Source organism: Cherax quadricarinatus, chromosome 7 (assembly GCF_038502225.1).
Source record: "Cherax quadricarinatus isolate ZL_2023a chromosome 7, ASM3850222v1, whole genome shotgun sequence".
Lineage (NCBI taxonomy): Eukaryota > Metazoa > Arthropoda > Malacostraca > Decapoda > Parastacidae > Cherax > Cherax quadricarinatus.
The window spans coordinates 36748255-36762343 of NC_091298.1; the positions used below are offsets into that span (position 1 = coordinate 36748255).

Sequence of the window (14089 nt, forward strand, 5' to 3'; positions counted from 1 at the left end):
TATTCAAAATCCTCTGGACACAAGCACAACATCCTGGACATGTCCACAACACTCTGGACACAAGCACAACATCCTGGACATATCCACAACACTCTGGACACAAGCACAACATCCTGGACATGTCCACAACACTCTGGACACAAGCACACCATCCTGGACATGTCCAAAACACTCTGGACACAAGCACAACATCCTGGACATGCCCACAACACTATGGACACAAGCACAACATCCTGGACATGTCCATAACACTCTGGACACAAGCACACCATCCTGGACATGTCCAAAACACTCTGGACACAAGCACAACATCCTGGACATGCCCACAACACTATGGACACAAGCACAACATCCTGGACATGTCCATAACACTCTGGACACAAGCACAACATCCTGGACATGTCCACAACACTCTGGACACAAGCACAACATCCTGTACATGTCCACAACACTCTGGACACAAGCACAACATCCTGGACATGCCCACAACACTCTGGACACAAGCACAACATCCTGGACATGTCCACAACACTCTGGACACAAGCACAACATCCTGAACATATCCACAACACTCTGGACACAAGCACAACATCCTGGACATGTCCACAACACTCTGGACACAAGCACAACATCCTGGAAATGTTCACAACACTCTGGACACAAGCACAATATCCTGGACATGTCCACAACACTGTGGACACAAGCACAACATCCTGGACATGTCCATAACACTCTGCACACAAGCACCACATCCTGGACATGTCCACAACACTCTGGACACAAGCACAACATCCTAGACATGTCCACAACACTCTGGACACAAGCACCACATCCTGGACATGTCCACAACACTCTGGACACAAGCACAACATCCTGGACATGTCCACAACACTCTGGACACAAGCACAACCTCTTGGACATGTCCACAACACTCTGGACACAAGCACAACATCCTGGACATGTCCACAACACTCTGAACACAAGCACAACATCCTGGACATGTTCACAACACTCTGGATACAACCACAACATGCTGGACATGTCCACAACACTCTGGACACAAGCACAACATCCTGGACATGTCCACAACATCCTGGACATGTCCACAACATTCTGGAAACAAGCACAACATCCTGGACATGTTCACAACACTTTGGACACAAGCACAACATCCTGGACATGTCCACAACACTCTGGACACAAGCACAACATCCTGGACATGTCCACAACACTGTGGGCACAAGCACAACATCCTGGACATGTCCATAACACTCTGGACACAAGCACCACATCCTGGACATGTCCACAACACTCTGGACACAAGCACAACATCCTAGACATGTCCACAACACTCTGGACACAAGCACCACATCCTGGACATGTCCACAACACTCTGGACACAAGCACAACATCCTGGACATGTCCACAACACTCTGGACACAAGCACAACCTCTTGGACATGTCCACAACACTCTGGACACAAGCACAACATCCTGGACATGTCCACAACACTCTGAACACAAGCACAACATCCTGGACATGTTCACAACACTCTGGATACAACCACAACATGCTGGACATGTCCACAACACTCTGGACACAAGCACAACATCCTGGACATGTCCACAACATCCTGGACATGTCCACAACATTCTGGACACAAGCACAACATCCTGGACATGTTCACAACACTTTGGACACAAGCACAACATCCTGGACATGTCCACAACACTCTGGACACAAGCACAACATCCTGGACATGTCCACAACACTGTGGGCACAAGCACAACATCCTGGACATGTCCATAACACTCTGGACACAAGCACTACATCCTGGACATGTCCACAACACTCTGGACACAAGCACAACATCCTAGACATGTCCACAACACTCTGGACACAAGCACCACATCCTGGACATGTCCACAACACTCTGGACACAAGCACAACATCCTGGATATGTCCATAACACTCTGGACACAAGCACCACATCCTGGACATGTCCACAACACTCTGGACACAAGCACAACATCCTAGACATGTCCACAACACTCTGGACACAAGCACCACATCCTGGACATGTCCACAACACTCTGGACACAAGCACAACATCCTGGACATGTCCACAACACTCTGGACACAAGCACAACATCCTGGACATGTCCACAACACTCTGGACACAAGCACAATATCCTGGACATTTCCTCAACACTCTGGACACACCCACAACATCCTGGGCATGTCAACAACACTCTGGACACAAGCACAACATCCTGGACATGTCCACAACACTCTGGACACAAGCACAACATCCTGGACATGTCCACAACACTCTGGACACAAGCACAACATCCTGGACATGTCCACAACACTCTGGACACAAGCACAACATCCTGGACATGTCCCCAACACTGTGGACACAAGCACAACATCCTGGACATGTCCACAACACTCTGGACACAAGCACAACATTCTGGACATGTCCACAACACTCTGGACACAAGCACAACATCCTGGACATGTCCACAACACTCTGGACACAAGCACAACATCCTGGACATGTCCACAACACTCTGGACACAACCACAACATCCTGGACATGTCCACAACACTCTGGACACAACCAAAACTTCCTGGACAAGTCCACAACACTCTGGACACAAACACAACATCCTGGACATGTCCACAACACTCTGGACACAAGCTCAACATCCTGGACATGTCCACAACACTCTGGATACAAGAAACACCCTGGACACAACCGTAACATCTTGAACCCAAAATATCGTAGACTCTCATACGATTCATTGAACAACCAACATCATCCATTACATAACCGCAGCTCCACGGGATACCACCACATCACCTAGAACACTTCTACAATACCCTTCCACAACTTTCTGTAGAGACTCAAAATATCTTTTACGCACTCAAAACATATTGGAACACAACGACAAAACCATGAACACACTAAAAGAAACACCCCTGAGACACCAACAGCAACACCCGTGACACACCAAGAGCAACAGTCCTGACACACCACCAGCAACACCCCTGACACACCAACAGCAACATCCTAACACTCCAACAGCAACATCCTAACACACCAACAGCAACACCCCTGACACACCAACAGCAACACCCTGACACATCAGCAGTAACACCCCTGACACACCTACAGCAACACGCCTGACGCACCAACAGCAACACCCTGACACACCAACAGCAACACCCCTGACACACCAACAGCAACACCCATGGCACACCAACAGCAACACCCTGATACACCAACAACAACACCCTGACACACCAGCAGCAACAATCCTGGACACAATCACAACCCTCTGGACACACTCAAAACATTGTAGACACAATCACAACACCCTGGACACATTCACAACATCCTGAACAGAACAACACCATCCAGGACACAACCACAACACCCTGGACACAACCACACCATCCTGGACACAACCACACCATCCGAGACACAACCACACCATCCTGGACACAATCACACCATCCTGGGCACAACCACACCATCCGAGACACAACCACACCATGCTGGACACAACCACACTATCCTGAACACAACCACACCATCCGAGTCACAACCACACCATCTTGGACACAATCACAACACCCTGGAGACAATCAAAACATCCTGGAGACCATCACAACATCCTGAACACAATCAAAACACGCTAGGCACATCCACAACATCCTGGGCACAGTCACAACACCCTGGACACATCCACAACATTTTGGACACAATCACAACGCCGTGGAAACAACCACAACACCCTGGACACAATCAAAACACCGTAGGCACATCCACAACGCCCTGGGAACGATCGCATCACCCTGGACATATCCACAACACCTTGAACACAATCAAAACATCGTGGAACCAACACAACACCCTAGACACAATCAAAACACCGTAGGCACATCCACAACACCCTGGGCACATCCACATTATCATGGAGGTAATCACAACACCCTGGACACAATCAAAACACCCTGGACACAATCACAACACGCTGGACACAACCACACCATCACGGAGACAACTACACCATCCTGGAGACAACCAAAGCATCGTAGGCACAACCACAACCCCTGGAGAAAATCACGACACCATGGACACAATCACAACACCTTGAACACAACCACAACACCCTGGATACAATTACAACACCCTGGACACAAGCACACCATCCTGGACACAATCACAACACCCAGGAAACAACTAAACCATCCTGGACACAACCACAACACCTGGACACAATCACAAAACTCTGGACACAATCACAACACCCTGGGCACAATGAAAACATTCTAGACACAACCCCAGCACCCTGGACAGAATCACAACACACTGGACACACCCACAACACCCTGGACACAACCACAACACCCTGGACACAACCACAACACCCTAGACACAATCACTTCTTTGACAGATATTGACGGCTTATACATCCACAATATCCGAGACAGACAATTAATTTTAATATCTACAAGTTCAACACCTTGAACACTAACAAAAGATGGATTCCCACCCTGAACACCCAGAACACCCTTAACACATACTTACCATTAACAACATGGACGATGACGGAGTCTGGGAGTGCGTACATGGGAGCACAAGTGTAGTTGCCGGAGTCTGCCTTCACTGCCCGCGTCATGTACAGTTTCGATGTTGTCATGGTGGGTGTCTTCTCTACCTACCAGCGGAAAGTGATGTAGTTAGTAGGCAGGCCGTTTGCGGGGGTTAGTTAGCGGGAGGGTTAGCTGGGATGGTTAATGGTAGACTAGCTAGAAAAACAAGTGGTCGGGACGTTGGGGTAGTTAGTGGGTGGAAGGCTAAGGTGGTAGTGGGTGACCCCTTAAAGGAGGTTCCTTGACGCTAGTGAGGTGCTCTTGATCAATGGAATTGGATCTATGTTCAGGTTCCTTGAATTGAGCCTTAGTACTATCCATCCCCCCTTCCCCACATGTGATATATAATCCTACGGGTTTAGCTCTCCCCATGATAACAATTATAAAATAATGGTAGTGGGTGAGATTCTGTGTTGGTTAGTGGGCAAATGGCTGGTATGGTTAGTGAACGAGAAAGAAGCGTAGTTAGGTAGCTAGTGAGTGAGAAACTGAATAGATTAGTCTGACAGTTATATAACTGATAATGGCCTAAGAGAGGTAACGCCTCTTACCGTAGGATGAGAAATAAAAAATAAAATTTTAGCCCCAGAGATAGGGATAAAATCAAAGCGTACAGTACATAAAATAAATTATCCTCTTCAAAAGTTATTGCATGTAATCCATTCCCATAATGAGTTCTAGTCTCCGAATGATGATGCTTTCATTAAACGTGATGATATTGGTGGACAATATCGACCTTGTAAACTGTTATATCAGTTGCGACTCTGATGATCACGATGTCATCACTTGCCATCATTTCCACAACAATATCCTCAAGGATTTACTGTTAAAAGGTCTATGTAGACGAGAAAGTTCATTTAGTATTCGTCTAGTTCCAGTGCGCGACTCTGTCGTCACAAAAGTTTAAAAATTCCGATGTTAATTGACCCAGAAAAAAAAATTATACCCTGAGTAAAGTTTCTGGAAATCCTTGAAAGTCAAAGAAAAATGACGCTTTATTTTACACTGGAAGGTTGAATAAAACGTGTACAGTATTTCACGTTTTTTTGACGATGTTAATTTCCTGTGACTCTCTAATACAGCGGTTCCCAACCTGTGGTCCGTGGACTCCTGGGGTCCGTGAGCTAGGTTCAAGATTGCAAGAGACTGCAAGGAAAATGTATAATTACTTACAATACGGCTGATAAAGATAAACTTTCAAAATTTCAGAGCCATTCCCAAATCGGCAGAAATAGTCTAATTTTTTAAACGCTATTTTCCTCTTTCTGATGCCAATAACAAACGGATTAGCTATCCATTTCATGTAGATATAATAAAAAGGGGGGTGAACCATGGGTGATGAATGTTGCAGCGAGGAGAAGGCTGGAGGCAGTGGAGATGTCATGTCTAAGGGCAATGTGTAGTGTGAATATAATGCAGAGAATTCGTAGTTTGGAAGTTAGGAGGAGGTGCGGGATTTGCAAAACTGTTGTCCAGTGGGCTGAGGAAGGGTTATTGAGGTGGTTCGGACATGTAGAGAGAATGGAACGAAATAGAATGACTTCGAGAGTGTATAAAGCTGTAGTGGAGGGAAGGCGGGGTAGGGGTCGGCCTAAGAAATGTTGGAGGGAGGGGGTAAAGGAGGTTTTGTGTGCGAGGGGCTTGGACTTCCAGCAAGCATGCGTGAATAGAGATAAATGGCTTTTAATACTTGATGTACTGTTGGAGTGTGAGCAAAGTAACATTTATGAAGAGATTCAGGGAAACCGGCAGGCCGGACTTGAGTCCTGGAGATGGGAAGTACAGTGTCTACACTCTGAAGGAGGGGTGTTAATGTTGCAGTTTTATAACTGTAGTGTGGAAATAAATGGTATAAAATACCGACACAATGGCAATATAAACACAAATGCAGTATAATGTGATCCTTTATTGACTACGTTTCGCCCACACAGTGGGCTTTTTCAAGTCACAAACAGAACTACCTGGGGTGGAAGGAACGCGAGTATTTATAGTCCGGCTGAGGTCAGGTGAAGAATGCTGCATCTGATGATGTACCGAGTGGGGCTATAGAGTCTAAAAACTTGGGTAGCTTGGAAAGGAGATTGGATAAGTTTGTGAGCAGACCTTCTACAGTGTTCTTATGTGGGATAGCGATGAAGAAGTTTCTTGGCAAGTGGTTCAGCTATGTTATAGAAGCCACTATTCTGGTTGAAGTTGTCGGATATAGAAATAAGTGATGATTCCAGGATTCTTCGGTATTGAGTGTTGTCTTCTGTGGCGATAAGTCTTGAGTTTCTGTAGTTTATCAAGTGGTTGTGTGAATTACGGTGTTGTACGCAGGCATTCCTTGTGTCGTCAGACCTGCTTGCGTATTGGTGTTCTGAAATACGTGTTTGGAGGTCCCTTGATGTTTCGCCCACGTATAACTTGTTGCAGTCATTACAAGGGATTATGTATACCCCTGCAGAGGATGGAGGCTTGTCCTGCCTACTACTGGTGATGTCCTTGATGGTCTTGGTTGTGGAGGTAGATACTTGGAATGATGTTTTGGCAAAGATGTTGGAAACATGTTTGGCAATGGAGTTGGTGGGAAGGACTATGTATCTCTTCTCGGCAGTGTCTTCTCTGGGTGTGTTGAAGATGTTTAAAGCTCGCCCTCTGCAGTCTCTGATGAAGTGACGAGGATAGTGGAGTTTGGAAAATACTTGTTCAATTATAGTGCATTCTTCCTCAAGGAACTCGTTGCTGCAGATTCTGAGTGCACGCAGGAAGAAGCCTATAATTACACCACGTTTGGTTTTGGTGTCGTGGTGAGAGTAGAAGTGGAGAAGATCGTTTTGGTTGGTGGGTTTTCGATAGACTTTAAAACGAAGTTCGTGGTCAGCTTTGCAGAGTAGAACATCAAGGAAAGGAAGAGTGTTGTCGACTTCTTCTTCAAGTGTGAACTGGATTGAAGGCTCGACCTGGTTGAGCTTGTCTTGGAGAGCTTGAACGTTGAAGCGTTTAGGAGTTATGAGGAGAATGTCGTCAACATAACGGAGCCAGGTGACAGACGAAGGAATAATGGTCTTCCCATTCCAGCCAGCGATTTCATCGACCTTGTTGAACTATGTGTTGGCTTTACGTGTTTCTCTTTCGAAAATCACCTCTTTCAGCAGACTTTTGGACTACCCATGGGTTCGCCACTCAGTGCAGTCCTGGCAAACCGATACATGGAACATCTAGAAGCCGAACGTTTCTCCACCATTATTCCTTCGTCTGTCACCTGGCTCCGTTATGTTGACGACATTCTCCTCATAACTCCTAAACGCTTCAACGTTCAAGCTCTCCAAGACAAGCTCAACCAGGTCGAGCCTTCAATCCAGTTCACACTTGAAGAAGAAGTCGACAACACTCTTCCTTTCCTTGATGTTCTACTCTGCAAAGCTGACCACGAACTTCGTTTTAAAGTCTATCGAAAACCCACCAACCAAAACGATCTTCTCCACTTCTACTCTCACCACGACACCAAAACCAAACGTGGTGTAATTATAGGCTTCTTCCTGCGTGCACTCAGAATCTGCAGCAACGAGTTCCTTGAGGAAGAATGCACTATAATTGAACAAGTATTTTCCAAACTCCACTATCCTCGTCACTTCATCAGAGACTGCAGACGGCGAGCTTTAAACATCTTCAACACACCCAGAGAAGACACTGCCGAGAAGAGATACATAGTCCTTCCCACCAACTCCATTGCCAAACATGTTTCCAACATCTTTGCCAAAACATCATTCCAAATATCTACCTCCACAACCAAGACCATCAAGGACATCACCAGTAGTAGGCAGGACAAGCCTCCATCCTCTGCAGGGGTATACATAATCCCTTGTAATGACTGCAACAAGTTATACGTGGGCGAAACATCAAGGGACCTCCAAACACGTATTTCAGAACACCAATACGCAAGCAGGTCTGACGACACAAGGAATGCCTGCGTACAACACCGTAATTCACACAACCACTTGATAAACTACAGAAACTCAAGACTTATCGCCACAGAAGACAACACTCAATACCGAAGAATCCTGGAATCATCACTTATTTCTATATCCGACAACTTCAACCAGAATAGTGGCTTCTATAACATAGCTGAACCACTTGCCAAGAAACTTCTTCATCGCTATCCCACATAAGAACACTGTAGAAGGTCTGCTCACAAACTTATCCAATCTCCTTTCCAAGCTACCCAAGTTTTTAGACTCTATAGCCCCACTCGGTACATCATCAGATGCAGCATTCTTCACCTGACCTCAGCCGGACTATAAATACTCGCGTTCCTTCCACCCCAGGTAGTTCTGTTTGTGACTTGAAAAAGCCCACTGTGTGGGCGAAACGTAGTCAATAAAGGATCACATTATACTGCATTTGTGTTTATATTGCCATAACTGTAGTGTAAGGAACCCCTCTTGCAAGAAAGTGATGGAGTGACCCTGCCTTGGTGGGAATCGGCCGATGTGTTAATAAGTAAATAAAAAATAAAAAAATTTTAAAGATTAAACTGCAAATAAAGAAAAAAGTTTTGTTGAACACTGGTGTGATACCTCACTGATACCTCACTGACACCTCACTGATACCTCACTGACACCTCACTGATACCTCACTAAAACCTCAATGAGATCAAGTGTCATTCACTACAACTTATCTGACTTTTGGATGCATTTAAAAAATGTTTACCCCGAACTGGCATGCAAAGTACTGAGATATTTAATGTTATTCCCCACTGCATATTTATGTGAAGAGACTTTCTCCCAGCTGTTTTATATAAAAGCCAAACACAGAAACAGGATGAATAGCGAACCTGATCTATGCTTAAAATTGTCTGCCGCTGAACCTGAAATTCGGAACATAGTGTCAGCATTAACTATTTCATTAAAGTAAGCTTTTTTAATACTGCCATTTATTTAATTGCATATTTAGTTACTTACGTCTTTCAGTTGAGACTAAACTGGGAACACGAGTTTGTTGTTAGTAAAAAAAAATAGTTTTTTGAGTAGACAGACCTGGTGGTGAAAAGGTTGGGAACCACTACTCTAAGAGGTTGCAAGTCACTGGTAGACTTGAAAACATAACTGGAGTGAACTCTCTTAATTGAAGAGTTCACTATGATGTCCATAGCACCCTTCTTGGTGTTTGCTACGCAGTGAAACCATTTGCTACCAGGCTTCTGGGTATAGTAAGTCCTCACTTAACGTCGTCGATAGGTTCTTGTGACATTAAGCGAAACGACGTAAAACGAAACCATTCTTACGATGGGCTAATTGTTCATCGACAAATCTCTTTAAAACTTCTAGTTTTGTTTCTCATGTCACACTTTTTCTGATTTTTTTCTTGTGGTCTCAGACATCAGGGGTGCACAGTGCACCTTCAACACTCACTCAAACAGGGTTAAAAAAAAAAAAAGTTTGCAAAGCGAAAATTGTAAGGAGCATCTACCAAGACGCAGTTTAAAAGCAAACAATAACAAATACGACGGACTCGCTGAGAGCTTTCGTACTGGATCATTTATTGTCTTCCGTTTGTATGATTATACTTTACAGTAATTTGTATTAAGTGTATTCAGTCGAGATTTTCCTTTCAACGTTATAGCGAAACGACGTTGAACAAAACGATGTTTTTCGAGGACAAGCTGTATAAGAAGAGTCTGGAGTGTTTGGACATCTAAGGATTGAAAAGTAAAGTCACAATGTGATCAAACATAAGTTTTATCACATCGACTCCAGGCTGAGGGACTGATTACCTCAAACACCTTCTCATATTCCACCGTTCTCAGCATTGGGCTGGAAAAGCCACTGGGCGCCGATATGTCTCCAGAATAAAGACATCCAAATGTTAAACATATGTCTCATTCATTAGCATGGTGTTCTATACCATTTATTCGATTTCCTGTCATGAACACCTGGCATTCAGCGCCAGCGTCAGTTACCCTATTATTGTCATCAGTAACAATATGATGAAAATTCTAAAAGGTTGAAGTGTTTGGTTGACAGGGGGACTGGAATGTTTGGTTGACAGGGTGTGAAGTGTTTGGCTGACAGGGGGGTGGAGAGTTTGGTTGACAGGGGGAGTGGAGTGTTTGGTTGACAGGGGGAGTGGAGTGTTTGGTTGACAGGGGGTGGAGTGTTTGGTTGACAGGAAGTGGTTGGTTGACAGGGGGACTGGAGAGTTTGGTTGACAGGGGGGTGGAGTGTTTGGTTGCCAGGGGGGTGGAGTGTTTGGTTGACAGGGGGATGGAGTGTTTGGTTGACAAGGGGACTGGTGTGTTAGGTTGACAGGTGGGGTGGAGTGTTTGGTTGACACGGGGGTGGAGTGTTTGGTTGACAGGGGGGTGGAGTGTTTGGTTGACAGGAAGTGTTTGGTTGACAGGAAGTGGTTGGCTGACAGGGGGACTGGAGTGTTTGGTTGACAGGGGGGTGGAGTGTTTGGTTGACATGGGGACTGGTGTGTTAGGTTGACAGGTGGGGTGGAGTGTTTGGTTGACAGGGGGGTGGAGTGTTTGGTTGACAGGGGGGTGGAGTGTTTGGTTGACAGGAAGTGTTTGGTTGACAGGAAGTGGTTGGTTGACAGGGGGACTGGAGTGTTTGGTTGACAGGGGGGTGGAGTGTTTGGTTGACAGAGGGGTGGAGTGTTTGGTTGACAGGAAGTGTTCGGTTGACAGGAAGTGGTTGGTTGACAGGGGGACTGGAGAGTTTGGTTGACAGGAGGGTGGAGTGTTTGGTTGACAGAGGGTGGAGTGTTTGGTTGACAGGGGGGTGGAGTGTTTGGTTGACAGGAAGTGTTTGGTTGACAGGAAGTGGTTGGTTGACAGGGGGACTGGAGTGTTTGGTTGACAGGGGGGTGGAGTGTTTGGTTGACAGAGGGGTGGAGTGTTTGGTTGACAGGAAGTGTTCGGTTGACAGGAAGTGGTTGGTTGACAGGGGGACTGGAGAGTTTGGTTGACAGGGGGGTGGAGTGTTTGGTTGACAGAGGGTGGAGTGTTTGGTTGACAGGGGGTGGAGTGTTTGGTTGACAGGAAGCGCTTGGTTGACAGGAAGCGCTTGGTTGGCAGGGGGACTGGAGTGTTTGGTTGACAGGGGGGTGGAGTGTTTGGTTGACAGGCGGCAGAAGTGTTTGGTTGACAGGGGGGCTGGAGTGTTTGGTTGACAGGAAGTGCTTGGTTGACAGGAAGTGGTTGGTTGACAGGGGACTGGAGTGTTTGGTTGACAGGGGGTGGAGTGTTTGGTTGACATGGGGACTGGTGTTTTAGGTTGACATGGGGACTGGAGTGTTTGGTTGACAGGGGGCAGAAGCGTTTGGTTGACAGGGGGGCTGGAGTGTTTGGTTGACAGGAGGCAGGAGTGTTTGGTAGGCAGGGGTTGGAGTGTTTGGTTGATGGAAGTCTGCAGTGTTTGGTTGATGGAAGTCTGAAGTGTTTGGTTGAAAAGAGTCTGCAGAGTTTGGTTTAGAGGAGGCTGAAGTGTTTGGTTGACAGGAGGCTGGAGTGGTTCTATTTGAAGTCTACCTGGAGGTCGTTCCTGGGGTCAACACCCCCGCGGTTCAGTCCTTGACCAGGCCTCCCGGTGGATCAAGGTCTATTCAACCAGACTGTTCTTCATAGTAGCACGCAATCCAACTTATAAACCACAGCCAAGCCGATCAGGTACTGACTTTAGATACCTGTCCAGCTCCCTCTTGAAGGCGGCCAGAGGTCTATTGGTAATTTCCCATTATGCATGGTGGGAAGATGTTGAACAGCCTTGGTTCCTGGACACTTATTATGATTTCTTTTAGTGTACTCATGGCACCCCTTCTTGTCAGTGGCGATATGTTGCACCGTCTGCCTAGTGTTTTGCTTCCCTAGAGAGTGATTTCAAAATACGAATTTGGGACCAGTCCTTCTAGGATTTTCTAGATGTAGATGTACCTTTCTTGCCTGCGTTCCAGAGAGTGCAGATAAAGGTCCTTTAAACTTTCCCAGTAGTTAAGGTGCTTGACTGAACTTACATGTGCAGTGAAGGTTCCGTGTGCATTCTGCTATTTTACCTACCATGAAAGGGGAATGGTTAATGAGTAGAAGGATTAACCCGAAGTGATTAGTGATGAGGAAGTTCCAGGGAACGATCAGGCAAGGGACTGTTAGTAAGTGAAAAAGTGGGGTGAGGGGTTGTTAGTGAGTGAAAGAGAGGGGTGAGGGATTGTTAGTGACGAGTGGAGTGAGGGATTTTTAGTGAGTGAACAAGTGGGGTGAGGGACTGTTAGTGAGTGAACGAGAGGGGTGAGGGATTGTTAGTGACGAGTGGAGTGAGGGATTGTTAGTGAGTGAACAAGTGGGGTGAGGGACTGTTAGTGAGTGAACGAGAGGGGTGAGGGATTGTTAGTGAGTGGATGAGTGGGGTAAGGGATTGTTAGTGAGTGAACAAGTGGGGTGAGGGACTGTTAGTGAGTGAACAAGAGGGGTGAGGGATTGTTAGTGACGAGTGGAGTGAGAGATTGTTAGTGAGTGAACAAGTGGGGTGAGGGACTGTTAGTGAGTGAACGAGAGGGGTGAGGGATTGTTAGTGAGTGGATGAGTGGGGTAAGGGATTGTTAGTGAGTGAACAAGTGGGACGAGGGATTATTAGCGGACGAGTGTGGTGAGGGATTGTTAGTGTATTTTATTTACCGGTGAGTTGAGTATGTTAGAGTATGAACGGGAGAGTAAGAGGTGTGGGGAGTCAGAGGAGACAACAGGCATTCAGGGATTCAGGGATTCAGGGATTCAGAGATTCTTGATGATGGAGCAAAATAAGATAACTAAGAGGGCATATACAACAGGATGTGGAGGAAATTGTGGGACCCACAGCCTAGGAGAATTGGATAAAATGCTTCAAGGAAAAATATTTCGATTTCTTCTTGAAGCCATTTGAATATTCCGCTTTCACTACCACCCCAGCCTTTTATTTTACCAAGAGAGAATATTTTATTACATAATACGGTAAATGAGGTGACACGTCATTCAAACAAGGTGACAACACCTCACAAATAGGTCCCTCACTAAGTTAACCCACACATACATCTGTCAAACATCAAGTTAAAGTGTTTGCTTGACAAAGAACAAAAACACTATATTTTTGTGAAAAAGCAATGTTACCTTTAACATTATGGACAATAATCTGGACTATAAAACTGTGAAGTTTATACATACTTTCCCAAACACAAATTTGTAATATTTTGTGCATCATATTTGACAAGAGATGATTCCACAATACTTCGTTGGACTGTATTAGTTTAATCCCCACAATAGCCCATATCCCTTAATTGAATGAACAAAACACTGGATACTTATCCACTAGATATTGCATATTTTTGTTATTTAATTCTGGTCCTAAACGATTTGCCAGTTTGTCCTAAATGAAAGGAATCACAACTTTTACACGGGATGGAGCGTACG

General features: G+C 45.7%; 1 protein-coding gene across 1 annotated transcript in view; it reads right to left on the minus strand.

Moving 5' to 3' along the window:
• LOC138852328 (uncharacterized) overlaps window positions 1-14089 on the minus strand; it is a 565480-nt gene that overhangs the window by 237610 nt on the left and 313781 nt on the right. Inside the window, exon 6 of the mRNA XM_070082110.1 lies at window positions 4601-4730. Coding sequence (XP_069938211.1) covers window positions 4601-4730 — 130 coding nt within the window. The remainder of the gene's footprint in view (window positions 1-4600; window positions 4731-14089) is intronic.